The sequence below is a fragment of the Mya arenaria genome, chromosome 6 (genome assembly GCF_026914265.1).
Source record: "Mya arenaria isolate MELC-2E11 chromosome 6, ASM2691426v1".
NCBI lineage: Eukaryota > Metazoa > Mollusca > Bivalvia > Myida > Myidae > Mya > Mya arenaria.
The window spans coordinates 83,214,660-83,242,618 of NC_069127.1; the positions used below are offsets into that span (position 1 = coordinate 83,214,660).

General features: G+C 36.9%; 2 protein-coding genes across 2 annotated transcripts; one reads left to right on the forward strand and one right to left on the reverse strand.

Moving 5' to 3' along the window:
- Positions 1-3,095, reverse strand: LOC128238111 (wnt inhibitory factor 1-like). The gene is made up of 5 exons (XM_052953682.1): positions 3,038-3,095; positions 2,124-2,267; positions 1,653-1,781; positions 570-686; positions 1-11 (listed from the first exon to the last, which is right to left on the reverse strand). The coding sequence occupies exons 1-5, from the start codon at positions 3,069-3,071 to the stop codon at positions 1-3; spliced, it is 435 nt and encodes a 144-aa protein (XP_052809642.1). The 5' UTR covers positions 3,072-3,095.
- A 4,364-nt stretch (positions 3,096-7,459) lies between these two features.
- On the forward strand, positions 7,460-26,065 carry LOC128239466 (chromatin assembly factor 1 subunit B-like). Its single transcript, XM_052956109.1, is given in 14 exon segments — positions 7,460-7,542; positions 7,642-7,775; positions 9,056-9,161; positions 9,634-9,660; positions 9,866-9,977; positions 10,478-10,581; positions 14,284-14,380; positions 15,656-15,821; positions 15,823-15,941; positions 16,477-16,583; positions 19,490-19,541; positions 20,140-20,265; positions 23,116-23,251; positions 23,725-26,065. Coding segments are annotated over 13 exon segments (1,872 nt in total). The 5' UTR covers positions 7,460-7,542; positions 7,642-7,652; the 3' UTR covers positions 24,322-26,065.
- Positions 26,066-27,959: the final 1,894 nt, after the last annotated feature.

Below are 27,959 nucleotides of genomic sequence, written 5' to 3' on the forward strand. Positions count from 1 at the left end.
TTAACAAAGTCCTGAACAATCGGCCCACATTCATTAATTGTAACTTGCAAAATGTCCGCGAACTCATAAAGTGAAAGAAAGAGTAGGATGTTTGAACTCCGTACTCTACGACGCGCTGTCGTCACCACATGCGCGGAGCTATTAAAGCTAGCTGTTGGATGTTGGGAGTGCCCTATATGGCTAACAAGTACACTGATCCATCTATTACCTTTTTATGGATCGGACCTAGGCCCCCTTAACCTGTCAGAACGACTCGTGCATATTCCTACCTAATAACTGCCGACACTATTAAAGTGATTTTTATCACCATTGAATGCTTGTATATGTAACAGTTATAGGACATGAACTAACATCATAATGATTAAGAATGGGCGGAGTAAGCGTATCGACTGCAAACTCAACGCAATCTCTGACGTAGGGATTGTGTATCGGATGAGCGGCAGTGGACTGACCTTTAAGCACCCGCGAAAGTTGAAATTCTTAATGATTGAGCCGAGTACTCAATGATTCCCTACGTGCTATTGCATAGGCAGTAAAAGAAGGTTGTATTATAATACAAGTTAAATTACCTGGATGATGCGCGGTGTCCTGGCACTCGCAGTGGCCTTGAGCGTTGCAGGTGCCGGCCAACCCGTTCTGGCACGCAGGGCAGTCGGCGTTATCCGTGCACGCTGCACGTTTTCCCACTGGGAGGGGAATTGAGAACACTTTAGAACATTCATAAAATTATACGGTACAAATATGTAGAATTTCGTGAAAAATTCAATTTGCTTTCCTGTTGTTGTTGTTTTGTAGCTAATCGCTATGTATTATCTTGATTTAATAAATCAGAAATATAATTGTCGTATTTTAAGTTTGCGAGTGATCGCTCGTTATCGGTCGTGCAGTTTCCGCCGTGTGCAGTCAACGACTTAGCACTCGTGTGAGTTATGCTTATACGACTTATTTTTAACTATTTGACCTAAATAATTTTACAGAATGTGTTTTTGGGTGACGCAATTCAACAAAACTTGTTAAATCGTGCCGTTTCAAAATAGTATTTTTAGTTAGGGGCTTGGTTTTATAGATTGAACTGGAATTTGTTTATATTTTCATGTAAGATACTAAATAATAAAGTAATAACTATAGAGTGTCTACCAAATATGTCTGAATCAGTACCATCTAGTCAGCATTTCCCCTGTCAAAGAGCCTATTAGTGCTGCTGTACAGACTAATAGTAACATTTGTGTTGAAAATTTTAAAACCAAGCATCCAAACATTCTGCTATATGTCCAGTACCCAATTTGCTCAAATATCATGGTCTTCAGTTCAATGGAATGACGTAGCCTACACTAGCGGATCAAAGGGGGGCACCCGGCGCCCCCCCCCTCCACTTTTATCGTCCAAGTTATCTTTTGATTTCATTTATTTCAATAATGGAGAAAAATAGTAATAAAAATACGCCCATATTGTACCATTTCGGACTAAAAAAATAAAATTTTCTTGAGGGAGTACCCACAAACCTCCCTCCCAACACTTTTAACCTTTTCAGTGTGTCACGTCAATGCTGCTTGTTCAATGACTAAGCGTTCCAATGCCCTCCGGGAGTGCTATAACACCTGGAAGGTTAGTGTCAGTATCACCTCCACTTTATCCTTCACAAGTCAAATTACCTGGGTGATGCGCGGTGTCCTGGCACTCACAGTGGCCTTGAGCGTTGCAGGTGCCGGCCAACCCGTTCTGGCACGCAGGGCAGTCGGCGTTATCCGTGCATGCTGCACGTTTAACAACCACTGTGGATTCTGGTTGTATAAGAATGAGCTTTCGATGTATATACTAAAATGTGTATGCATAAGCATAGGTTATTGTTTTTTAATCATACTCATACATACACAAATGTCCAAAAATGGGAAGAACTTATTTGTTACTGGATAAAATGAATGTATTCTTTAATTTATTTCTTTGATTCATTTTATATAAAAACGGATAATAAACTGCAACTTGTAGCATGACTAGTATTTTTTAGAAAATGATCCTGTTAATGGCGATATAAGGTAATAGCCAACCGAAAACCAAGCAAAACCAAAACGCATTAAGAAATAACTACCAGACCATCATCATGGGAAACAGAGAAACTTTATTACCATTCCTGCAGTAACAGACTCCGGTCTCGCAGAAACCGACTAGTCCAGCGTCACACCCAGCACAGTCTGTGTCTTGATGACAGGCTACTGGGCCGCCTGGGTGCGGATGGTGGGGTGGGTGGTGCTGCTGGGCGAACGCCACAACTGTTGGACACGAGGTAGAATAAGGAGTTGGCGGCAATATGCATAGATGATCTTGTATATATGTATTTAAAGCATTAACAACAATGATAGTTTTATATAAAAAAAAAAATATTATTATAATTAGTATATTATTATTATTATTATTATTATTATTATTATTATTATTATTATTATTTTTATTATAGTTGTTGTTGTTGTTGTTGTTGTTGTTGTTGTTGTTGTTGTTGTTCTTCTTCTTCTTCTTCTTCTTCTTCTTCTTCTTCTTTTTCTTCTTCTTCTTCTTCTTCTTCTTCTTCTTCTTCTTCTTCTTCTTCTTCTAGTTATTCTTATTCGTACTTGTAGTAGTATCAAAGGTAATCGTCAAAAATCTTTGACACTATTACATGGTCCTTCACTTCATTGACACTGTTTAAATAGTATTAAAATGAAATTTCAATAAAATTCTAAAAAGTTTTACTTAATATATATATGATGATATTTTTTCAAGTAAAACTCTTATAATTTTATTTAAATGTCATATTATTACATATATTTAATGGTATTTTTTCAAGATAAACTCTTAGAATTGTATTATAACTTTATAAACAAGATGAAAGGATCGTAGGGCATATTTTAGTCTCAAAGCTATAAGATGATCACCTGTGAGAAGAAATATCAGTAGCAGTAGTAGCAGCAGTAGCAGTAGCAGTACCAAAAGAACCCCTTCCACGGACGGACATTTATACAGTTAACTATGTGTTCAAACTTAGAAAAGAACTGTTAATAATTACCAATAAGAGAAAATCCAAACAAAAGACCATTCATTTTTACTGCTGCAGTCACACTAAACTTCTGCAAAGGCAATATTCGATACCGACAGTTATATACCTGCAGAAAAGGCGGTCAATGTCTATCAGCTGACAACATGAACTATGCCAAGATCGTGAATCACTTAAGGTCATGTAAAATTATTTTTATCAACTTTTTATTGAAATGTTTTCAGCAATTAATTACTGACATTGGATTGGATATAAAAAATATGTCGTTGTTGTTGCTTCTGTTGTTGTTGTTGCTGTTGATGATGTTTTTGTTGTTGTAGTTGTTAATGTTGCTGTTTTCCTTATTAAAGTGATACTGCTTAGGGCCTTAATTGTTGAAAACCGCTCACTGAGAGCATTAAATGAAATTTTTAGATACTTATTTTACTGTGTATAAAGGCTGCAGCAACATTTTTCTGCCAATGGCTTCCAATTCTAGTAATATATTGGAAACTACAGGGACAAGCACTAGTGAAACCGAGGGGGGGGGGGGGGGGGGGGCACCCGACACATGTCCCCCTAAAACATTTACTTCTTTATTTCAATATAGGAGACATCAGGTCAAAATGCAACATTTCGGACTTTAAATTGTAAAATAAAAATGTGCCAACTCTTTAAAACCAAATAAAATTCGCTTCTGAGTGAATTCCAATGGGAATAGACACAGTGACTAAATTGTCCTACATTAAACTTAAACTTCGTGCTATGGTCATTCTAGAGCATTCATTTAGATAACCTTTAACTTTGTTGACGTATGTTGGCGGTAGAGTCAAAGATGTTTGAAGTCATGTTGATAAAGCATGGATATAAGCCACCTCAGACACGATTGGCAGTATAATAAACCGAATGTCGGAGACATTCTTGTAGAATATCAGTAAGTGACAGTTCGTGAGAGATCGTAGACAGAGTTTACTTGTATCAAGATGTGTATAATGAAAGAAATGGTCTCTGCAACAGTGCAAATGCTGACGTGATGGCTATGATCTAGTCTCATTTGGTAGCCGAGCGGTAGTTATGACATAGCATTTAATGCCTTCATGATTTCTGTAATTACAAAACTGGTCCAAACATAACAAACAAATTCAAATCATTTTTCAGTCTCAATCTAAACCCATTTAGCCACAAAACAACATGGCATCATGTCACAGTGTCCAATAGGGCTGCTGTAAGATAACCATGGCAATCTCCTAAGGCATGCGAGGCGTTGGCCTGTGGTATGGGAGGCGTTGGCTTGTGGTATGCGAGGCGCGGGCCTTAGCATGCGAGGCGTTGGCCTGTGACATGCGAGGCGCGGGTCTTAGCATGCGAGGCGCGGGCCTTAGCATGCGAGGCGTTGGCCTGTGACATGCGAGGCGGTGGCCTGTGGCATGTGAGGCGTGGGCCTTAGCATTCGAGGCGTTGGTCTGTGGCATGCGGGGCGGTGGACTGTGGCATGCGAGGCGTTGGCCTGCGGCATGCGAGGCGTTGGCCTGTGGCATGCGAGGAGTTGGCCTCGGGCATGCGATGCGTTGGCATGTGGCATGTGCGGCGTTGGCCTATTGCATACAATGCGTTGACCTGTGTCATGCGAGGCGTTGGCCTGTGACAGGCTAGGCATTCGCCTGTGGTATGCGAGGCGTTGACCTGTGGTTTGCGAGGCGTTGGTCTGGGGCATGCGAGGCGTTGGCCTGTGGCATGCGAGTCGTTGGTTTGAGGTATGCGATGCGTTGGCCTGCGGCATGCGAGGCGTTGGCCTGTGGTATGCAAGGCGTTTGTCTGTGGCATGCGAGGTATTGGCATGTGACATGCGAAGCGTTGATCTGTGACCGGCGATGCGTTAACCTGTGGCATGCAAACGTTGGCCTGTGGCAGGCGCGACGTATGCCTGTGGCGAGCGAGGCTATTACCTGTGGCATGGGAGGCGTTGACCTATGGCATGTGATGGGAGGCGTTGGCATGTGGCGTGCGAAACTTTGGCCTTTGGCATGGGAGGCGTTGGCCTGTTGCATGGGAGGCGTTGGCCTGTGGTGTGCGAGGCTTTAACCTGTGACATGGTAAGCGTTGTTCTGTTGCGTGGGAGGCGTTGACCTGTGGCATGGGAGGCGTTGACCTGTGGCATGGGAGGCGTTGACCTGTGGCATGGGAGGCATTGGCCTGTGGCATGCGAGGTTTTGGCCTATGGCATGCGAGGTTTTGGCCTGTGGCATGCGAGGCGTTAACCTGTGGCATGGATAGCATTGGCTTGTGGCATGCGAGGTTTTGGCCTGCGGCATGCGAGGCGTTTGCCTGTGGCATGCGATGTTTTGGCATGTGACATTCGAGGCGTTTAGCGAAGCGTTTCTTACTGTATTTGTTTGGAATTGTCCATATTTAGGTTTCAGTTAATATATTAGTTTTATACTCTTTTAAACGTAAACTTTTGACATTATTAACATAATTGGTAACCTTGAAATTTATAAACTTTAATTCCGTTTTTATGTTTACAAGAGTATGATAGATATGCTTTAAACCACGACAAGTTCAAAAGCCTCTGTTCAAGCGCCTACGACCATGATTTCAAATACTATAATTGTTTTTCAATATTTTTCAGAAATGTTGTATATTTTATTACTTCAAAACTCAAGAAAATGTATGTATACCTTATAGTAACTTGTTGACAAAACCAATACCAATTACTAGTAAAACATACTACTGAAACACAACATTAGTGTCACCAAAACATTGAAATAACCCACCCTTGGACTCTATATGCCTGTCACCGTTTCGAGTAGCAGCAGTAAGCTTTCTGGTCGTTATGTCTGTGACATGCAAGACGTTTGGCAAAGCGTTTACCAACTGGCTTTAGGAAAACGAGTAATTTTAACCAGGTTTTAAACGAAAAACAAGTGGGGATGTCATAGCGGGCGGGCGTCAAACATTGATTTCCGCCCTATAACTTAAGCAAGCATTGATGGATAGAAATGAAAATCGATGTGTATGTAGCTTATGAAGAGCTAGCTTGTAGCGGTGTCAATGTCACTGTTACTAAAATAGCAAATGGTTTCAGCCCAATGACATAGTAAGATGAATAGTGATGCAAGTTGGTGTGTAGGTAGCTTTTGTGAAGCGCTAGCTTGAGATTGTATTTGAGGGGGATGGGGTCAAGGTCATGGTCACTGTAACTCAATATAGAAAAAAATGGTTTCTGCCCAATAACTTAAGTTAGAATAAATCGATAGTAATGAAAGTTGGTCTGTATGTAGCTTATGTGATGACCTACCTGGGTATTGCTTTTGAGCGTTGTGTGTGTCAAGGTCACTGTAACTAGAAATTGAAAATGGTTTCCGCCCAATAACATTAGTTATCGAATGACGGTATATGTAGTCCAAGCTTCTTAGACCCCGTTTTGCATAATAATTACTCTCACAAAAATGCTAAAACACAGTCATGGAAGCCACGAAAAACCAAAGAGCACCATTCAAGGCACGAAACTAACAGAGTAGGCTAATAACTTTGTTTAACACTTTGGCTTTGATCAGAGTGGCTGAATTATTGAGACTACTTGTCGATACATAACTTATGCAATAACTTTAATGTTGCGTCCTAAATAAAAATCATTGAAAAAGTGCTCGCTATTTAGCGACGTTTTATATGAAAAAAATATATTCAGCGCTGTAAGCTCATCAATAAAAATATCACAGACGAACTAGGTTTGAATGGGATAAAATATTACCGAAGACTCAATAACACACCAATGATACAAAGCGTGAAGTCAGTATAAGTTCCTTCATGGTTTTGCTCTATACAGTACAAACTGTCCGAAGATTATTTCCTATCTACATATTGGAACAGTCGTGTCAATTCACATGCTCTGTTGACACGATATTGGGGTTCCCAACACGCATAGTATAAAGTAGTTTATCATGACAATTATCGCTGACGTAGATTGATCATGCTTTGGACGGTAATTGACGCGTTTCAAAAACGCCTTAATTAATAGCATTTTGAACCTTGGTAGTATGTATCTTTTTTCAATTATATGTATTTTTGGATGAGCCTATTCAGAAATGTGAAATATACACTAATTCAATCCAAATTCAAATTTAAGAACGATATAAAAAAATAACAACGCAGTTTTTAGTCTGCAAGCAGATTTAGGTTAAGTCAGCAATATTACAGTTACTCTGATTGGTGGTACTTTTCAAAATCCAGCAGAGCTGTCATAGAACGTGATAAATGTCCCCATTTTAACTTTTTAGAGCATACAGTAAGGCGACAACACATTAAAAAACAATTTGGTGTCAAATATGACAAAGATTCTGACTTAAAATGTTGTTCCCGGGTATGAGGGGTATTTTAGGGGAAGTCACTGCGGTATATCAGTAACGGGGTATGTGTTGTCTGTCTCCTGATGAAGTCCCGTTTTCATAACGGACGTTTAAACATTTTTATAATAAACGACGTGAGCGGCCCTAAAAGAGCGGCAAAAGAAAACAAATATTTCCATTAAAGAACGGGTTGTAAGTCACTAGAAATAAAACTCAATCACATTTCCAGTATCATATATATACAGTGTTATTTTCAGGCATATTGTCATGCAACTGTGATCTGTGTTTTAGTGTTATCAAAGATGAAAGTGACGACTCCCGAGATTTCTTGGCATGAGCGGGACCCAATTTACAGTGTTGACATCCAGCCTGGTAGTCGCTCTGTTCGACGTTTGGTCTCTGGAGGCGTTGATAAATTTGTGAGGGTAAGTGCAGAAACGTAATAAAGGTATCACCTTTTCTTCACCAATGCTTCTCAATTACGAAATAGACTGGATCGATAAACATATTATGACAGATGTCTTTTTTTAAACCTTCCCCTTTCTGGCTGTTGTCCATTCTTCTTGGCTACTACAAATATCTTAATCCTCCGGACAGGCCTTCTGGCTGTCAGTCAATCATTGTAACCGCTGTGAAAATGTTTATTGAATTAATTGATTATTATTATGATTATAAGGCTTGTCACTGCGGATTAAAGCATATAGGCATAATTAACAGTGCTCCAGCCAGGATTTGAAAAGGGCGGGGTGGAGTTCTGAAAGTGGTGGGTGTGAAAGGGGCAACACCTTTTACAAGGGGGGTTTGGGGGTCTCCCCATAGAAATTAGATTTTCATACCCAATTTAATGCATTTACATTCATTTTCAAAATAAAACTATGTTGTTTTGTTTTTTTAAATTTAGAAGTACGTCTTTTTTGGGTGTGTATTAGTGTACTTGTCTGGAGTCTCCTTTTGTGTAATGTATCATTATTTTTCCTAAAATGAAGAAAAAACAATGACAGTTAAACACTTATGATGGCATAAATGAATAAAAACATATATGCAGGGGGCATTCTTAGTTTGGTACGATCAGGATAGGGTGCGAATGTTACATTAAGCCTAGCTCTTACCTATTAGGCGTTGGTTTAATCATGTTTAATATGCTGATATTTTAGAACTAAATGATATTTCAACTGCCCTTGCTGAAAAATTAAAAAAAACAAAAAACGTCCCGCCTTCGTTTTTTACCAGAGTTTGATAAGGGGATTAGTTTCATCAATCGCTTTGACAAACCTATTTCCAAAATAATGTTTTGACAGTGCTCCGTTAGGCAGCCGTTTTTTGAAAATGTTTGTGGAAGTGTTTTAAGAAACTAAACCCCCAATCAAACTCTGGTAAAAGACCGAAGGCTTGACATCGTAAGCGGTGTAGACTGTGCTATGTTTCATTTGAAATGGTGAAGAGATAGTGAAGTTATCTTTGTTTTAAATCAGCATTCAAAGCAATATGTTGCCTTCTGACATAGCATTTATGACGCAATTTGTCACGTGGTATACACACACTTTTAAGTGACTGAGTAGAAAATAAGGTAAATGGCGCTGGAATGCTTTCTTTAATTGAGCAGTTAAAAGCCATATCTATTGTTTTTCTCTGGACAATTACTATCAGGCCTATGTAACGTCTGTGTGGCAGCAGCAAACAGTTTCAATTTTTGTTTTTATTACAGATTTGGCAAATCAAAGAAGATATAGATGGAAAGGCATGTGTAGATTTCCTTGCCAACTTAAAAAGACACACAAAGGCAGTCAATGTTTGCAGATTTTCACCAGATGGTAAGGTTTCTTATATCTTTGTAGGTCAGTGGTTGTACTGATCATTTAGAATTGTGCCATGCGTGTCATTAAAAATGTCGTAAGTTTGCCATATCACTGCTACATTAAAGGTCAAGAACAGTATTAATTGTCAACAAGATAAGGCATGATCAAAACATGTAGAGTAATTGTAGGAAAATATTCTTTTATACATGAACAAAGAAATCTGAACAAATAGGGAGACAAGCCCCTGTTTTACAAATACATTTATTGAACAGTCGAAACTACCACTGCTCAGAGAGTTATTGAGTTGCTTAGTGGTTATTTCAGTTGGTAGAATGCCTGACTTGCATGCATCGTGACTTTTGTTCAAAACCCTTGCTGGCCACATACTTTTCTTAGTCTTTGACAAGTACTGCAACAGATTATGCTTGATTCTGCCTGTCGATCCATACATCTATTGAGTATATTTATGAATGGTTTTCTTTTCAAGGTGAAGTTCTGGCCACTGCTGGAGATGGTATGTTGAGTTTTGTCTAAATATTTCTCTTTCAAATATTAATGAATAAATTTAGATATACAAAATAAAAAGGTATTGTGTGACAGTTAATTTCAAATTAGCTAAACAAAAGAGATAACTGTTAACAATTATGGATGAAAGTTTGTTGCATGCTTGTTGCAAAGATGCTTGCACACAGAATCCAAAGTTGGTTTATCTGTTGCAGATAGCGTGATTATCTTCTGGAAGTTGAGCGAGACAGAGGCACCCTCGGTGAACATATTTCAGGAGGATGAGGAAGACAATAAGGAAAACTGGTGTATGCTTAAAATACTCAGGTACAGACATTTTTTAGGTAATGAGGGAATGTATACTGGCTCCAAACTAAAGGATTAACATATTTTATTTCAGAATAGAAAGTTTGTTGATTTATCTCTCCGATTACAATTATTTTAACCCCGTTTTATAAAATTCAATGTCCTCTAAGTATTGTGTATTCACCTGCGGCAGATGAATGGGCTGCATCCCTTCAGTTGTCCGCACTCGAGCCAAAATTCGACAATATGGGCAGAATATCTTGGCTAAGATCAATATCCAGCCATGTTGCCCCAGTCTCTTCAGAGTTATGGCCCTTGATTTGCTTAAATTACACCAACTTGAAAAAAACAGTCATTATTTGACAGGTGTATTTTGTGACAGTTTGATACTCTTTTAACTTCTTACTAGAAAGTACATGTTTAAGCTCGCCGGTTTTGTCTAATGTGCTTTAATTGACTTTTGATATGAATTCTGGAAAAATCTGCTGTTTTTCATGTTTTATTTTGCTTAACCACTGTAGGGGTCATTTGGAGGATATCTACGATGTTAGCTGGTCAGCGGATGGCAAATTCATGATCTCAGGCTCGGTGGACAATAGTGCTATACTCTGGGACCTTACTAAAGGTTAGTATTGATTTTAGGGGCCGCTTCTCACTCATCTTTTGGTATTTTTCTTCATGTTGTATACATTTTCCACCAAGGTACATGCAGAAGCATTTTCTTATGTTGTAGACATTAGATTGAATACAGTGATATAGAGGATTTATCATGAGAAGTCACTTGTTTCTTAACTTGATAAAAACTAGCCAGAGTTGTTATCAGTAATTTCGTAAATAAATTTTGTATTGAATAACCTAGATTATGGTATATTATATAGTGTTCGACACTAACGGGGTCCCGGGATCCCGAGGACACCAATTTTTCAGGAGGGACACCTAAACTTTGAAGTCTGGTATTCCGACGGGACACTTAAATTTCTGACCGATAAACGCTAAATATCAATGAATGAGTAGCATTTCATTATTTATTAATTACCTAAATTTGGGTCCTCCTAAATTTCTTGACAGTGCATGTCAAAATGATATTATGATTATTATTATCGGTCACACCAACGTGAAAGTATAGCTGACTTTTTGACTATAGTTACGTCATGAATCTATAAATAAACTGGTAATTTCACAGGGCGCATGCGGGTTAACACTTCCGTTTTGTTGTTTACATTTTCAACAAGGTCAGAGGTGACAGAGATTTATTATCGGTAAAATACTTATGTGGAATTGTTTTGCTTATGTGTCAGAACCGCCCAAAAAAGATGCCAACACTGGTGATACCTTTATGATACGACCTTCGAGTATTTACAGTAACATTTACGTCACAAAAGACCGGCATCATACATTCAGCATTGTTTGTTAATTGGCATTCAACTTATCAGTATTCTTTGTTTATTTTAAAGACATTTATTTTAATGTCGTGATCAAATCATAATAGAAATAACATTTGCTAAGTTTTATTCATTATCTACAGTCAATTTATAAAATTTTACGACTTTTTGGCGCGAAAATTAACATACACAATTTTTGGTCGTCTGCTCTTCCATTATGCACTACACCTGTTGGGCAGTCTGATTGATTTATCAGCAGCTCCTTAGTGAGTTCAGTTTTCACAAGCCAGATGTTATATTCCTACTGTTTCTCAATGAAAAGCACCGACATCTGACAAGACCCTGAACCATGATGTATTTTATGCATATTTTCTGAAAATCTAAAAATAGTAACAACATCAAGTTTTTAGCTCGACTATTCGAAGAATAGGTGGGCTATACTACTGGCCCCAGCGTCGGCGTCCGGTTAAGTTTTAGGGCAAGTTGGGATTTTCACTTATAAGTCCAATACCTTTCATTCAATTGGGTTAATACTTCACACAGTTGTTCAGGGCCATCACATGATGAGGTTAGATAACCCCATATTATTCTTTACACAGATTATGGCCCCTGATTAACTATGAAACTTAGGTTAAAGTTTAAGGGCAGGTTGGGATATTTATAAAAAAACTTCTCTACCCTTTGTTCAATTGACTTAATACTTCACACAGTTGTTCAGGACCATCACTCAAGGCCTAAAAAAATTTTTTATTTGGTTAGGGTTACATCCTTAAAAAAAATAGGTAGGGTAGGTAGGCTTTTTATTTTTTTTTATTTATTTTTTTTATTAGGTTTTATATAAGAATATAATTTTCATCATTGGAGAATGGTGTTAAAGCTATCTTCTGTCCAAGCATTAAAGGTTTAAACTTTATATTAAAAAAGCAATTTAAAAAAAAACGATTTTTTTTTTTTTTTTTTTTTTTTTTTTTAGTTTTTCATTTTTTTTTCAAACTGACTATAAAAACGGTAGGGTCGGCGCCTATTCCGTAGGTAGGGTCGGGTAACCCGAACCAAATGTATTTTTTTTAGGCCCAATGATATTACATAACTCCAGATTATCCTTAATACAAGTTATGGCCCCTTATTGACTTATGGTTAAAGTTTTAGGGCAAGTTGGGGTTTTCACTTAAAACTCCAATACCATTCATTCAATTGACTTAATATTTCACACAGTTGTTCAGAGCCATCACATAATGAGGTTAGATAACTCCATATTATCTTTTATACATATTATGGCCCCTGATTGACTATGGAACTCAGGTTAAAGTTTTAGGGCAGGTTGGGATATTTATTAACTTAGACATTGTACCACTTTTGAACCCAATCTACCAACTTAGAGACCAAAATATACCTCACTGCCATTGCCAGAGCATCATATGTCTGACATTCAGTGCTACTAAACTTGTCAATACATGCTGCTGAAAACATACATGTATATTAAAGTGTAGACTTGAATTACAAATTGAAAAGTAAAAGACACTGTATTTGTATGTTGAATTTAATATTAAAACAGACTCAACAATGAAAAAAATGTAAAAAGTGGAAGGGACTCCTAGTTTCAGGAAGGGACACCTGATTTCAAATGTTAGTGTCCCTTCGGGATCCCTTGGAAAAATGCTTAGTGTCGACCCCTGTTATATATATCATAATTACTATTTCATAGATTAATTGCCCAAAAATGCAAACAATTTACAACTCTATTTATATATACAATAATAAAACTTTGGCAACATTCTTTATGATATTAATTCATCCATGAATGTATCTCTCTCTCACTCTTCTCTCTCTCTATATATATATTATACTGTGAAATCATTAATGTTCGTGGGGCATTAATGTTCGTGGTTTTCGTGGGTTAGGTGATCCATGAATTCAAGATCCCACGAAATATAAACCCTTTATTCACTTTTTCAATTGCCTTGTTACGTACATACTCTATTATATCATTTACAGAGGTCGCAGTATAGTGTGTTAAAACCTGTCTCACTATATAACTTACGATCATTATTCTGTTAATATATTATAACTGCCTTTAACAAATAATGAACCAAATCAATTAAATGTGTTTTATGCAGCAAATGACAGTTATAAGCACGTGTGCTGTTAATGAAAATCTCCAAGTTTACAAGATGTGCGTGATGAGTGTCTGTACTCGATTTTTTTATTTAATGAAATAATTACTAGTACATTGAAGGTTACTAAGCACCGAACGTGACAATATACGCACCTTTTCGGTGTTTTCACAGTTTGCAAAATTCTTAATTAGCATTAAATGGCTTCCCCTATCTGTATTTATGATCAGGGTACATCTTCTTTTATTACCTTTATTCCCAATTAAATCGATAAGTGACATGAGTATATGCACTAATTGGCATGTCGTACCACATTAGCGAGTGTCATAAACCGAGTGACGTAGAAGACGGAAATCACGGGCCAGCGCGTGGATATTATGCAGACGATCTAGGACGATCGCATTTAAGTACCCACGAAATTGTTTTTTTTCGGCAAACCACGAAATTTCATGCCCACGAACATTAATGATTTCACAGTAATATATATAGAGAGAGACTTGTAACACTATTCAAACTTGATATAATTTGAAAGCGTCAAAACTACCTTTTGGAAGGGCCCCAGGTCAATTTCCCTATAGCCAAGTGACAGCCATTACCTTCATTGTGAAAGCCTTGGTGCATTTGTAAAAAAAACATTTGTGTAAATATTAATAATTCAATAACCTTTCAAGATATTCCAATTCATTCATTTGCATGGTACACAATAATATTTTGTTGAGTTATGCTCTTTTTTGACTGAAAAAACATGTACGATTTTGTATTTACTTTCATTGTTCTTGTGTGTGAATGGTAATTTGTGCTGACAGGCTCTGATGTACCTTTTTATTTCAGATCAGAAAATATGCCTGATTAATGAACACAACAGTTTTGTACAGGGAGTAGCATGGGACCCCAGAAATGAGTTTGTGGCAACACTAAGTCCAGATAGGTAATACCCTGTATCCTATCAGTGTTATTTTGCGCCTTTATAGGAAAGTTGGCGGGGCCCTATGACAGGGGGATAATAGTGGCAGAGCCCTATGACAGGAGGATAATAGTGGCGGGGCCCTATGACAGGGGGATAATAGTGGCGGGGCCCTATGACAGGAGGATAATAGTGGCGTTTTGGCAAAAAAAAGGAGAAATACTTCCACAATACATGTTCAGCTTGTTTTCAAACCTTTTATTCAACAAACCTATTTACATATTCATGAATGGCACTTTATTGCTACATTCACTAAATATTAAAAGAGGTGACTGCTTCTAAAAAATATATATATATATATATATATATATACATATTAAAAAAAATTAAGGCGAATGTTTTACCTGCGTAGGGGAAAATATACTTGCCCCCCATAATGGCCGCTAAAAATAGTGCCTTTATATACTTGTGAAGGAGTAAATGTATCTATTATGTGGTACCAATAGAAAAATCTGATCCGAGGGCAAGCGCGTCAGCTGTAACGAGGCTTGCTGACTTACAGGCCACGCAGTGTGGACAGGGATCAGATTTTTCATAGAATTTTATTCAACTAACCTATTTACATATTCATGAATGGCACTTTATTGCTACATGAATGTTTTACCTGGGTAGGGGAAAATATACTTTTTCAGGAGGTGAATGGGGCCAAAATTTGCCACCCAAAAGGGCCGCTAAAAGCATTGCCTAAATATAAATTGGTTGTTAAGGAGTTAAAGTATCTATCGTGTGTTTCTGGTACGGATAAAAAAATCTGACCTGAGGGCATACACGTAAAGAGGTTTGCCGAGTTACATGCCACGCCGCGAGAAAGAGGGTCGGACTTTTCGATCCGGGCCGGAAAACCATGATTTATGTTTTTTCTTGCATATCTAAAATTATTAATTTGTGGTAAAATTGACGTAGAATACACACTTTTCAATGGTGAAAAAGTTGTGTTGTGAAATGCGAGATGTAAAAAGCTAATTATAGCTGATGTTGATTTTTTGAAAATACTATCTTTAAACATATATTAATATTTGATTAAACATTTATTCATTTATGACATAATGTTAATTCAATAATCTGCAGATGTTTGTAACAAAATATGTGTTGCGATGCATAGCAGATGTTCCAAATGCATTGATTTCTGCTTTTACTATGTTTGATATCGGTGTTAATATTTTCAAACTTAGAATATTTACTAACATTTGTTCTTGAACACCTCATCATGTCTTTAAAAAAACATTTTAAATATTGCAGATCCTGTAGAGTGTACAACATTGCCACCAGAAATTGTGTTCACAACATCAAGAAAATGAGCCTGCCTGCAAGCCATACTGTTAAACCTTCGTCAGAAAATGATGAAGAAAACAAGGAAAGCAAACCCAAAACTTTCCGCATGTTTCACGACGACACAATGCGTTCGTTTTTTCCGTCGCCTCACTTTCAGTCCGGACGGAGAGCTGCTGATAATACCAGCAGGCCTGGTAGAAACAGATCCTGTCACAAATGCCACGTTTGTGTTCACCAGGGCTTGTCTGAACAAGTACGAGTTGTGTAGGGTTTAAAACCAGTTATAATGTCGATGTTGTTTTATGCCTGTTAAAAACTAACAACCAGGTTGATTCATATGATGAAATCCTAGTCTAGACATGTTTCAGGTATTTTTTCGGTGTTATTAACAATAATTCCTAATCAAAGAAAGAAATGGCCTAAAAGCTTTTCAAATTAACAAATGATTATGAAGTTCACTTTTACCAGTTTTTGTTACGCTTGTGCATCATGGCAGATGAATGGGGATAACTAAGTCCATTGTCTCCACCCCACTTCCCTTTTCGATAACATTTGAATGACTTGTTGTGGAGTCCTTAAACTTGGAATGCCCATTAATCATGGTCATAAAATGACCCACATGGAGGTGATGGTGACCTGTTGATAATCCTGACAGGTGACACATCCAGTTTACAAAATTTTAGTTCAATTACTGAGTTTACTTGGGTGTTCTCATTAATTGATTGCAAGTAAATTTCATCAAGGTTAAGTATAAAATGCCTAAAGGACCTGATATGCTTTATTTTCAGACCAGCTCTATACCTGCCCAGCCCTGACAAAGTGACCATCGCAGTGCGCTGCTGTCCACAGAAGTTTCAACTCCGGAAAATACCAAAAAATCTGCACATTGAACAAGGTAAGGTTAACTCATCATGTTGAATTTAACATGCCTATTAACAGTGATAGAAATAAGCGCAAGCCATGCACCGTTGAACTGTCCGGCAAGCTTTTTCAAACCGGGTTGCCACCTAACAGGAAAATCAGAGTGATGTCCGACAAATACACTGATATTTTGAGTCCTCTTGCCCTGTAATAATATTTGGGAGGAAGATTTTTAACCAGGTTTTCAACGAAAACCGGGTTATTAGAATGAGGTTGTCGTTGGACGGGCGGGCGGGCATCAAACATTGGTTTCTGTTCAATAACTTTAGTTAGTATTGATAGATATTGATGAAACTTGGTGTATAGGTAGCTTATGGGAAGAGCTAGCTTGGGATTGCTTTTGAGGGGGGTGGGGCTAAGGTCAAGGTCGCCTGTTACTTGAAATAGAAAAATGGTTTCTGCCCAAAAACTTTAGTTAGCATTGACCGATATTGATGAAACTTGGTGTGTAAGTTGCTTATGTGAAGAGCTAGCTTGGGATTGCTTTTGAGTGGAGAGGGGCTAAGGTCAAGGTCACTTTTACTTAAAATAAAAAAATGGTCAAGGTCACTGTTACTTAAAATAGAAAAATAGTTTCTGCCCAATAACTTTAGTTAGCAGGGCTCGAATTTAGCACTCGCACACTCGCAAAATGCGAGCCAAAATTGGAAAATGCGAGTTGAAGTTAAGGACACTCCCAAAAATTTGCGACTTCAAAATTTGCAGAAAATATGCAATCCTTGAAAGAGATATGAACATAATCAGTGATCAATTCCTGCACAATAGGTATAACACTAATTTTAGAGATGCCTACTTTCGTTTTCCGATCAACATACAGAAATTGATGACGTAGATTAACTTTATGTGGACAGGCAGGTACTTGTTACTATGTGGCAGGTACTCGTTACTATGCAGTTTTGTAGACTGGTCTTTCATTTCCATTTTTGGCGGTGGTATTTAGCAATAATCGTATCGAGACACAGTCTGTAGAATGATGACAAGCAAAAAGATTTGTTTTTTTACGCATGTTGATTTAAAATCGCTGATGTTGATGATCAATCAGTTCCCAAAAAGAAGCCAAAATGAAAGAATATGTCCGTTAAAACTGTAAGTGAAAGAGGGAGTTGTACATTAAATTGACCATCAACACAGATGACAAAAGGAACATTTTCAAAATATTTTGCACAGACCAATACTGGCTTTGTCAGACTTCCTCAGTACGTACAGTCAGTGTTACATGATGATATCATTTAATGTAAAATTAGATGATAATTCATTAAATCAATTAAACTATACCTATCATTGTGTTCCATACAATATGTATTTTGCCTAGAAAACACAAAGATTTGCCCTTAAAAAATGCGAGTGAGTGTCTTGTTTTTGCGAGTTGAAAATTTAAGCACTCGCAAAAAATTGCGAGTATCAAAAAAGTTAAATTCAAGCCCTGGTTAGCATTGATAGATATTGATGAAATTTGGTGTGTAGGTAGCTTATGTACAGAGCTAGCTTGGGATTGCTTTTGAGGGGGGTGGGGCTAAGGTCAAGGTCGCCTGTTACTAAAAATAGAAAAATGGTTTCTGCCCAATAACATAAGTTAGCATTGATAGATATTGATGAAACTTAGTGTGTAGGTAGCTTATGTGAAGAGCTAGCTTGGAATTGCTTTTGAGTGGGGAGGTGCTAAGGTCAAGGTCACTATAACTAAAAACAGAAAAATGGTTTCAGCCAACAGTAATTTTCAGTTACGTTTCTTTTTGATAAAAGTAAAGATAAAGTCATACAACAAATTAATTGGCTATAATTTCTGATTGCCCATAACAAAAAAACCTGGTTTCGTCGCATTGCGGAGCTTCTAGTTTTTTTATTGAAATACCAACACTGGAGTCTCTAAATATGTCAAGGACTACCTGATTTTTCTCTTAGCATTCTGTTAAAACTCTTTGATTTAAAAATCCCATTGTAAGAACAAATCGTAAATCAAAGACACGGCTACCTTTCAAAAATCCATCGGTGTACACCCATGCATCTGTATGAAGAGAGTGCAGGTATTTTTGTGTCGCCCTTAAAGGGAAGAGGGCAAACATTTAGGTTTTACCTATTGCGTCGTTGGCAGCATTGATGTTCAACCTTGTGCAGACAAAAGCTTAAGTATTTATTATCCGATTTTGATGAAACTTGGCGAGTTTTCAGGGGTCGACACTAACTTTCTTTGTGGGGATCTCGCATAGACTCCTACTTTCCAACTTCGGTATCTCCTCCCTAAAAGAAGTGATCCCTTCCAAAATTAAAATTACATACCGATACATTGTGAGTAAAAGAGCAACCACAGGCAAGATGAACACAACAATATTTAATATATCAGATATAAAAGCATGGGAAGCTTTCTACTGAAGAAGAGCCACATTTTGCAATGCAAACAGTTGCAGCTCAAGACTCAAAATTGCAAATCTTCATTACATTCTAACTTTCCTTGTAGCTGTATTTAACTCTGCTGAATTGTATTACTATTAAAATATTGTACTATCACTGCATATATTTTGTAAAGGAAATGGAATAAAGCTGATTTTTTGTTCCTTCATAAAATTACATTTCTGAGTCAGACAGTTCAGGATCATGGACACTGGTCAGTGAAAGTTTGGAAATTTTATGTTTCTTTTTTGGTGGCAACTCTGTTTTAATTTGAATTTTATTTAGCCGACCTTGTAAACATTTTCTAAAGTCAATTAGTATTCAGGCTTGTCAATGAAAAGTTCCAACTGTGATATTTGCTTTTTGACATAGGTTTTTAAAATCTTTTAACAAATATGTCTTTTCACGGTAGTCACTAGTGTGTTTTGCCATTTTCATGATTGTTATGTAAAATGTTTTTATGCTGCATATCACATAATTATTTGCCTTCAGATCAAGAAAACAACAACATGAAAGAATGGGAAAAATACTCCACACTGTTCTGGTTTGTGGTTTAAACATATTTTTATTTGAACAAAAGTACGGTACATAACATTTCAATACAATATTATTTTTTTTATATCTGGGATTGCAACAGTAGAAATAAACTAATGAATTCCCTCATATTGTGTCTATATTAGTCTTGACATTATGGACAGGCAGTACTTGGAAAAAGAACTTTACTTGTAGAGGCTCTATATAACAAGCTAAAAGGATCGGTTTGGAGAAAACAACGCATTTAAATATATTGAAAATCTATTTGATGAAATAATGAGACTGAAATAGAATATTTTAGGATTAGTTGTTAGGAGAAGGAGCAAAGGATTTTGAGTGTTTGGTCTCTGAATTGTAGAAATATAAATGAAGTTGTTTCATTCAATGGAATGTTATTGTACTGATATTAAGAACAATATAGTAACAAAGAGTTAAAATTATGAAATAAACTTCTATCTAACCATACCTGTATTTTCAACTTGAAGCTACAAAAATACAAGTGAAGGTTTGTTCAAACTTAATGTACTTTACTAATGTATATAATTGCTGACCTCAAGTGTTAGCTTTTCTGCCTGTGGTGATATAAATAAACTAATAATGTTCCACAGTTTGCCTTACCGGATGGTGTTTGCTGTTGCGACAGAGGATTCCATACAACTGTACGATACCCAGCAGCCTCAGCCCTTCGGCTACGTCACCAACATACACTACCACCAACTCTCAGACCTTGCATGGTATGTGTACATAATACCTGGGGCAGAGCATCAAAGATGCAATGCAGAGTCAACGCATTACTACTGTTGGCAAATTAACTTAGGCAAAGGTGCTTGTAGGCCAGTTAAACAAAGCGCTATCGCAATCTTTGAAGAAATGGTCAATTTATTTCATCTACGTATCAACACTTGAAATAATTATACCCCCACAAACGAAGTTTGAGGGGGTATATAGGAGTGAGCTTGTCGGTCGGTCGGTCGGTTGGTCTGTCGGTTTTCATGGTTTCCCGACGATAACTCATGAAAGGCTAGACAGATTTGAAATTTTTTTGGTACACAGGTGTAACATCAGAAGATATAGGTCAAGTTCGATATTGGGGTCAAGGTCACTGTTACTAAAAATAGAAAAACAGTTTCCAGACGACAACTCATGAAAGGCTTGACAGATTTGAAAAAAAATTGGTACACAGGTGTAACATCAGAAGATACAGGTCAAGTTCGATATTGGGGCTGGTGGGGCCAAGGTCAAGGTCACTTTTACTTAAAATAGAAAAACGGTTTCCGGACGATAACTCATGAAAGGCTTGACAGATTTGAAAAATTTTTGGTACACAGGTGTAACATCAGAAGATACAGGTCAAGTTCGATATTGGGGCTGGTTGGGCCAAGGTCAAGGTCACTGTTACTAAACAAAAGAAAAACGGTTTCCGGACAATAACTCATGAAAGGCTAAACGGATTTGAACAATTTTTGGTACACAGGTGTAACATCAGAAGATACAGATCAAGTTCGATATTGGGGCTGGTGGGGTCAAGGTCACTGTTACTAAAAATAGAAAAATGGTTTCCAGACGATAACTCATGAAAGGCTTGACAGATTTAAACATTTTTTGGTACACAGGTGTAACATCAGAAGATAAAGGTCAAGTTCGATAGATCCTTCAAAAACTAAATGAGCAAATATTTACCTTAAAAGTAATTGACACTTGGAAAGATGAACAAACAAAACAAATCCAGCATGCTTCATTTGAACCAGATGCCAGTGGAATACCAGCAGAACTTAAGTATGGCATATTTGCCACAGTAGTGCTTACTACAAATATTGACCTGTCAGATGGACTTGTTAATTCGGCTACAGGAACAGTCCCGGGATTTATTCCCAGGTGGATAAGGATGCATTCAAGCCCAAATATGTACTTGTAAAATTTGATGATGATCGTGTTGGAAGAAAAGCTCGTGAATGCTCTAGATGTCTTATTCCAGAAGAGATCAGCTAGAGCATCAGCTAGTTTTTCTTGTCAGCAGTGTAACTTCTAAATTACTCAACAGATTTAAATAAAACAATACCAGTGTTCGAAATTCACGGTAGCCCGATAGCCCGAGGCTACCAAATTTCAGCTGGGGCTACGGATTTTCCACAGAAACTAGCCCGACCAGGCTACCGTTTTTTCCTTATGTTATTTAAAAAAACCTGCTAATTAAACGCGTTACGCATCATGTTTTTTATACGCAAAGCCTTATTATTCAAGAATGCGTCCTTCAAGGCGACTGGAGTGATTAAGTTGCCTTGACAACGGCGAAGTCGGATTTGCCGAAATTTACATTCAGGGCTCAAGCCATGTGCTCAATGTTTGTTTATTTAATCAATAAATATAAACACATGTCAAAATTCATTAACGCCCGAAGTGACAAGTAATTATCGATCAGTTTCTAACCAGTAACTGTGTCTATTAGCAGCAGTCAAACTCTATGACGTCATTAACTCCGCCCATTATGTAAATTAACCGATAAAGTCGGCAGTTTTCGACAACTACGATGGCTATGAAAATTAACAATGCTTAAATAGCAATATCAACATTGATATTTTGTTTATTTTATTTTAATATATTTATTTATTAGCTAAAATAAAAAGAAAGATATTTAAGTTTTTAATGCGAACAGAACATAATCATTCTACAAAAGTTGTCTTAAATGCGGAGGAAACAGGTGCCCGCTTACTTCCTGACAAATTTAATCAAAGTGAAAGGAGAACTGTCGGATATACAGTTAACTCGTTGTCTGTGTACAGTACAGTAAGGTTCTATTTTATACCTTTGAATAGCTTTGCCATTAATTTTTAAAGAACAATTATAGGACATGGCAATATAAACATCGATATATTTTTGTTGTTACTTCTGAAACTTGAAAGTGAAACTGAAAGTTGAAAAGAGAAAAATTTCATTGCACAATCGCTGGTGCATATCGGATTTGACAAGGATGCATTGCATAACTCTTTCCATTAAATAAAAGATATGTTCAGGAAATATTTTTCTGTTTTTTCTCGTATTACCTTTTTGAAGACTTTATTAGTTACTGAACTTTTGATGACTATACTAATATATATGTATGACTATAATTTATTATTGACGCATTCAGATTGTGGAGCATTTATTGAAACTGTATCAGCGTGCTTGATTGGATAATCAGAATCGTTGCCAAATCGTATTTAAACTTCCAAAAAATATTCCGAACGAGTGATACTTTTAAGTGTTTAAGTTTGGGCTAGTGAAATTGGTTTCGGGCTAGTAAAATTTCCTATCTGGTAGCCCGAATGGGCTAGTGGATTCAAAGCCTAATTTCGTACACTGCAATACATGCATGATAAAAGAAGATGCAGTGTGCAGTAACCTTGGAGTTATGGCCTCTTTTCAAAGGAATGGTTTGCCATTCCTGTGTCCAGGCGGCATTTGGGGGTATTCGTCACTCCTGTGACAGCTCTCGTTTCTTTTGCATCTGCAGCGTTTTTGTTTGTAGTTTGTTAAATTAATTATATTAATGCATAATAACATATTAATAAAGTTAAACTTCTCATTGTATCTGATATTGCCTGCAGGTCATCAAATGGTTGTACGCTGGTAGCCTCTTCAACAGACGGCTACTGTACACTGGTCACTTTTTCCCCCGGTGAACTAGGTGATCCGTTCATAGAGGAGGGAAAACTGGAGGCAAAGAACAGCTGTGATAACCAGGTAGGTCATGCAGGGCTATTTCAGCAAAAATTGGGAAGAGGTCTACCCTTTTCATTTAGGGAAATTTTAATGCCTTTATGCTTCAAATTGGGAAAATTTATCAGCGTTTCGTGTAAATGCTTTCAAGTTCATTTATGAAAACTAATGAAAGATTGGCATACAATTAGAACCCACAAACACAACTAATATCAGCTCAAACAAACATTCCATGACTTACCAAAAACAAACAAAAAATTTATTACATTTTTTGGGAAATGTCTACAAATTGGATTTTTAAACCTGTTTTTTCAATATGGAAGTAGCCAAATTTCGGCCTCTGCTAATGGAGCAATATTTTTTGGTTTGTGTTTGGTGTATTAACGGTAAAGTTATGATAATAATGTTACTATTAGTAATATTGATACCATTAGTATGAACATTTTCTAAAATGATGTTTGTTGAATGATACCAGTGTTGCTTAACAAATATTTCAGAGCATTGCCATGGATACAGAGACTACCAGTGACAGTTTAAATCTTCACCTGGAGAACTCCACAGACAGCAATAACTCAGGGGAGAAAACAGGGACCAAACACCCCTCCCCTCCCAAGCCTGCACCAGTGCCAATGATGATGAAAGTCAAATCGGCCGATGGAAAACCCAGAAACATTCAAATAACTACTTTAAGCTCTGTGCCATCTGCTAGCGGTGATGCAGCTAGTGAACCACAAATCAAAGTGAGGTCGGCTGATGGTAAACCCAAGAACGTTCAATTTACGACTCTGGCAACCTTCACAAGCCCGAAGAATAAACAGCCAATGTCTCCTTCATCTGCCACCTCAAAGATTTTAAAAGAAAAGACAAGAAATAATTCTGGTAGTGAGTGTGTTGTTATTGAGGATTCAAATTCTCCTATAAAATTGTCTACGCTGGAAAGCACTCCCAAGTCTGCATCTATATCAAACAAGACTGGTGTAACTCCGAAATCAGGGGACACTCCAAAATCAACACCCAAAAGAGTCCAGTTAACAACTATAAAGCTGTTTGACTCTAGTCCAGTGGCTAAACCATCAACTTCAGAACAATCTTAAGTTGTTGTTTCTTGTTGGTGTTGTTTATATATCAAACTGTTGTATTTAATATTTTTAAATTATGAGTGCTATTTTGTATTCTGTACAACTCTGAAAGAAAAAAAATTTAGATCACTTTTCTATGAACGGTTTTTTTTATGGAAGACAGATGTCTAGAATCAGTGCAATATTTTATACACAACTTAGAACTTTTGTGCTACCTCGATCATTCAGCATATTCTCCTGTTACGGGGTACGCTTAACTCTCCTTTCTGACGAGCTAATTTGCTATCTCTGTCCAGTCAGCATATTCTCTTGTTATACCCCAACTTCACAACCCTTACTGATGGTATTGGTTTATGTTGGGTCCATATCATTGTCATTTAGGTTGAGTTTTGAAATAAATAGTCTATTAGTGCCTACCATAAGATGATGACTCACGCCTGCTAAACTCTGGTCAAAGTTAAGGTCATGGCGTGCGTCTGGACAGTTTTGCTATATATAAGCCTTACTGATGATTGTGGCTTTTGTCTGGTTCATAACTGCCGTGCATGGTTTAATTCCAACAATTTGGCTCAAGTGACCAACATAATAATACAACACTAAGTTCTTCAGATTCAGGGTCGCTTGTATTGCTGTGTGTGTTTAAGTAAGATTTAACATTGATCTAATGTCAAATAAGAAATAGTTTCATTTGAATTATATTTAAATGTAGATTAGGATTTTTATTCCAATATTTGCCGGAGTCGAGCAATGAAATCCTGTGTCAAGGTGGCATGTGGGGGTATTCATTACTTCTGTGAAACCTTTAGCATTGGTAATGTGAAATGTTTAGCCAGAGCATTTTTGAATCAAATACATATCCTCTGAATGTACTTGTAGGATTCCGAAATTGGACGAACAAAGTTTGACAGAAAAATAAATAAAGATGATTTCTTTTACTTTTTATAGCACCAGTTTGGATATATAATGTAGGGAAATGTTATTAGAAATCTGTATTATTTGGTGTTCAAGTAAAACAATGAAGTTGGATGAAAATTGAATATTTGTTATTGGTTAGTGCCAAAGTTGGATGCCCATTGATGATAATTCGACTTCATTTGAACATCAAGCCATCTGTAATTGTTCACAAATAATGTGAGATCTTGGACGGGATATGAGCATTTAAATAATAGGTTTCAATGGCTTCACTTATAAGATAAATCTGTTAAAATTAATACCATGCAGTTTGTAACACCTCATTGCATCATTCCCCCATCTTGTTATCCATTAATAGTTGACATAACCCCTTCATGTAGTAGAAAGAACTTCTAAACATATTTCACAGGGCCCAATGTGCAGTCTAGTTCCTGTTATTAAAAACTAGTTTTTAAGGTTTCAAAGATAAAGATCCATTTCCTTTTTTTAGTATAAACTGAAATATGTTAGTCATACATTTGAGCAAATTTGGTTAAAGAATTTAAGGTTATAATGTTACAGATCAAAACGAAAAATGGCGAAAATGGTTTGACGCAGAGATCGTAGGCAATGTTATAGACATTTTATTCATCAATATAGACTAAATAACCACTTGGATATTTACAGAACACCAAACTTACTTCTGATTTACGATAATTGGCTTAACAGGTTTACAATATAATTGCATGATGTAGTGTTGTGTGAAATCTCTCTGTGTAAAAATGAACTTGTTAAAATAACGCTGTTAAATGTGATGTGAATATTAATGAAATATGTAACAACTTGATTATTTTGAATAAAGAATATTCTTTAATATTTCTTGTTAATTTTTTGCTCGCCTAGGGCTGCAATGCTTAAGTTGATGTATTGTAACATCCATTCACTACCATTAGTGAGCAACATCAACATAATCAGACAATTTTACAGTAGTGATTCCTTTAAAAAACACAGAGGAAGATCATCATAGCAACCATAAGGAGCTGCTAAACAGAGCAATCTATATAAAAAGATCAATGATGCGCAGATTGAAATAATATTTTGATTTCCTCAGCTAATCCTCCAATCCAAACAACATTGTAAAGTTTCAACAGACACTTGTTATGACAGATTTAATAATAAAATTGTGACATGATATGAATAGCCTTAAATATAACTATTGGTACTGCATGGGAAAATCCGGTCATTTGAATTATGTCTCCCCCCATAAATGGGGAGACATTGTTTTCGCTTGTGTTGTCTGTCAAAAATCATTTCAAGTCTATAATTCTTGAAACGCTTTAAGGATTTTGCAATAACTCGCCACAAATGTTCACATATTGTGACGATGTGCAGAGCACATATTACAGCCAGCTCAGTTCAAGGTCAGACTTGAAGGTCAAAGGTTATATGACTACAAATAGTGTCAGCACCATATCACATGAACCACATGTAGGATTTTGAATTAACTCCACAAATGCTTACCATATTGAGACAGATGTGTAGAGCATATGTCACAACCAGCTTGGTTCAAGATCGAGGTCACACTAAGAGGTCAAAGGTCATATGACTACATTTCAGGTCTGCTCCATATCTCTTGACCTCTTGAAGTATTTGCAATAGCTTGACACAAATGTTCACCACATCGAGACGATGTGCAGAAGGGGAGACTTCAGTTTTTAATTGCAAAAACAACCATCTAGTTTTAGGTTGTATCTATTAACATTGATGAGAAGTTCTGTAGCACTGATAATCTTGTCTAAACTGACAGGCTATGAAATGTGTTGTCCATTAAATATTGTGGATATCCTTTCTCTGTGGACATACATTCACTGTTGTGGGCATACTCTCCCTATTGTAGACATCTTTTCACTATTGTTGACATGCATTCACTGTTGTGGATATGCATTCACTATTGTAGACATCCTTTCACTATTGCGGACATCCTTTCACTGTTGTAGACATACATTCACTATTGTGGACATGCATTCACTACTATGGACAACCTTTCCTTATTGTGGACATCCTTTCACCATTGTGGACATCCTTTCACTATTGTGGACATGCATTCACTATTGTAGACAACCTTTCACTATTGTGGACATCCTTTCACTATTGTGGACATGCATTCACTTTTGTGGACATGCATTCACTACTATGGAAAACTTTCCCTATTGTAGACATCCTTTAACTATTGTAGACATCCTTTCACTATTGTAGACATCCTTTCTCTATTGTAGACATCCTTTCACCATTGTGGACATCCTTTCATTATTGTGGACATGCATTCACTTTTGTGGACATGCATTCACTACTATGGAAAACTTTCCCTATTGTAGACATCCTTTAACTATTGTAGACATCCTTTCACTATTGTAGACATCCTTTCTCTATTGTAGACATCCTTTCACCATTGTGGACATCCTTTCATTATTGTGGACATGCATTCACTATTGTAGACAACCTTTCCCTATTGTAGATATCCTTTAACTATTGTAGACATCCTTTCCCTATTGTAGACAACCTTTCCCTATTGTAGACAACCTTTCCCTATTGTAGACAACCTTTCCCTATTGTAGACATCCTTTCACTATTGTAGACAACCTTTCCCTATTGTAGACAACCTTTCCCTATTGTAGATATCCTTTAACTATTGTAGACAACCTTTCCCTATTGTAGACAACCTTTCCCTATTGTAGACAACCTTTCACTATTGTAGACATCCT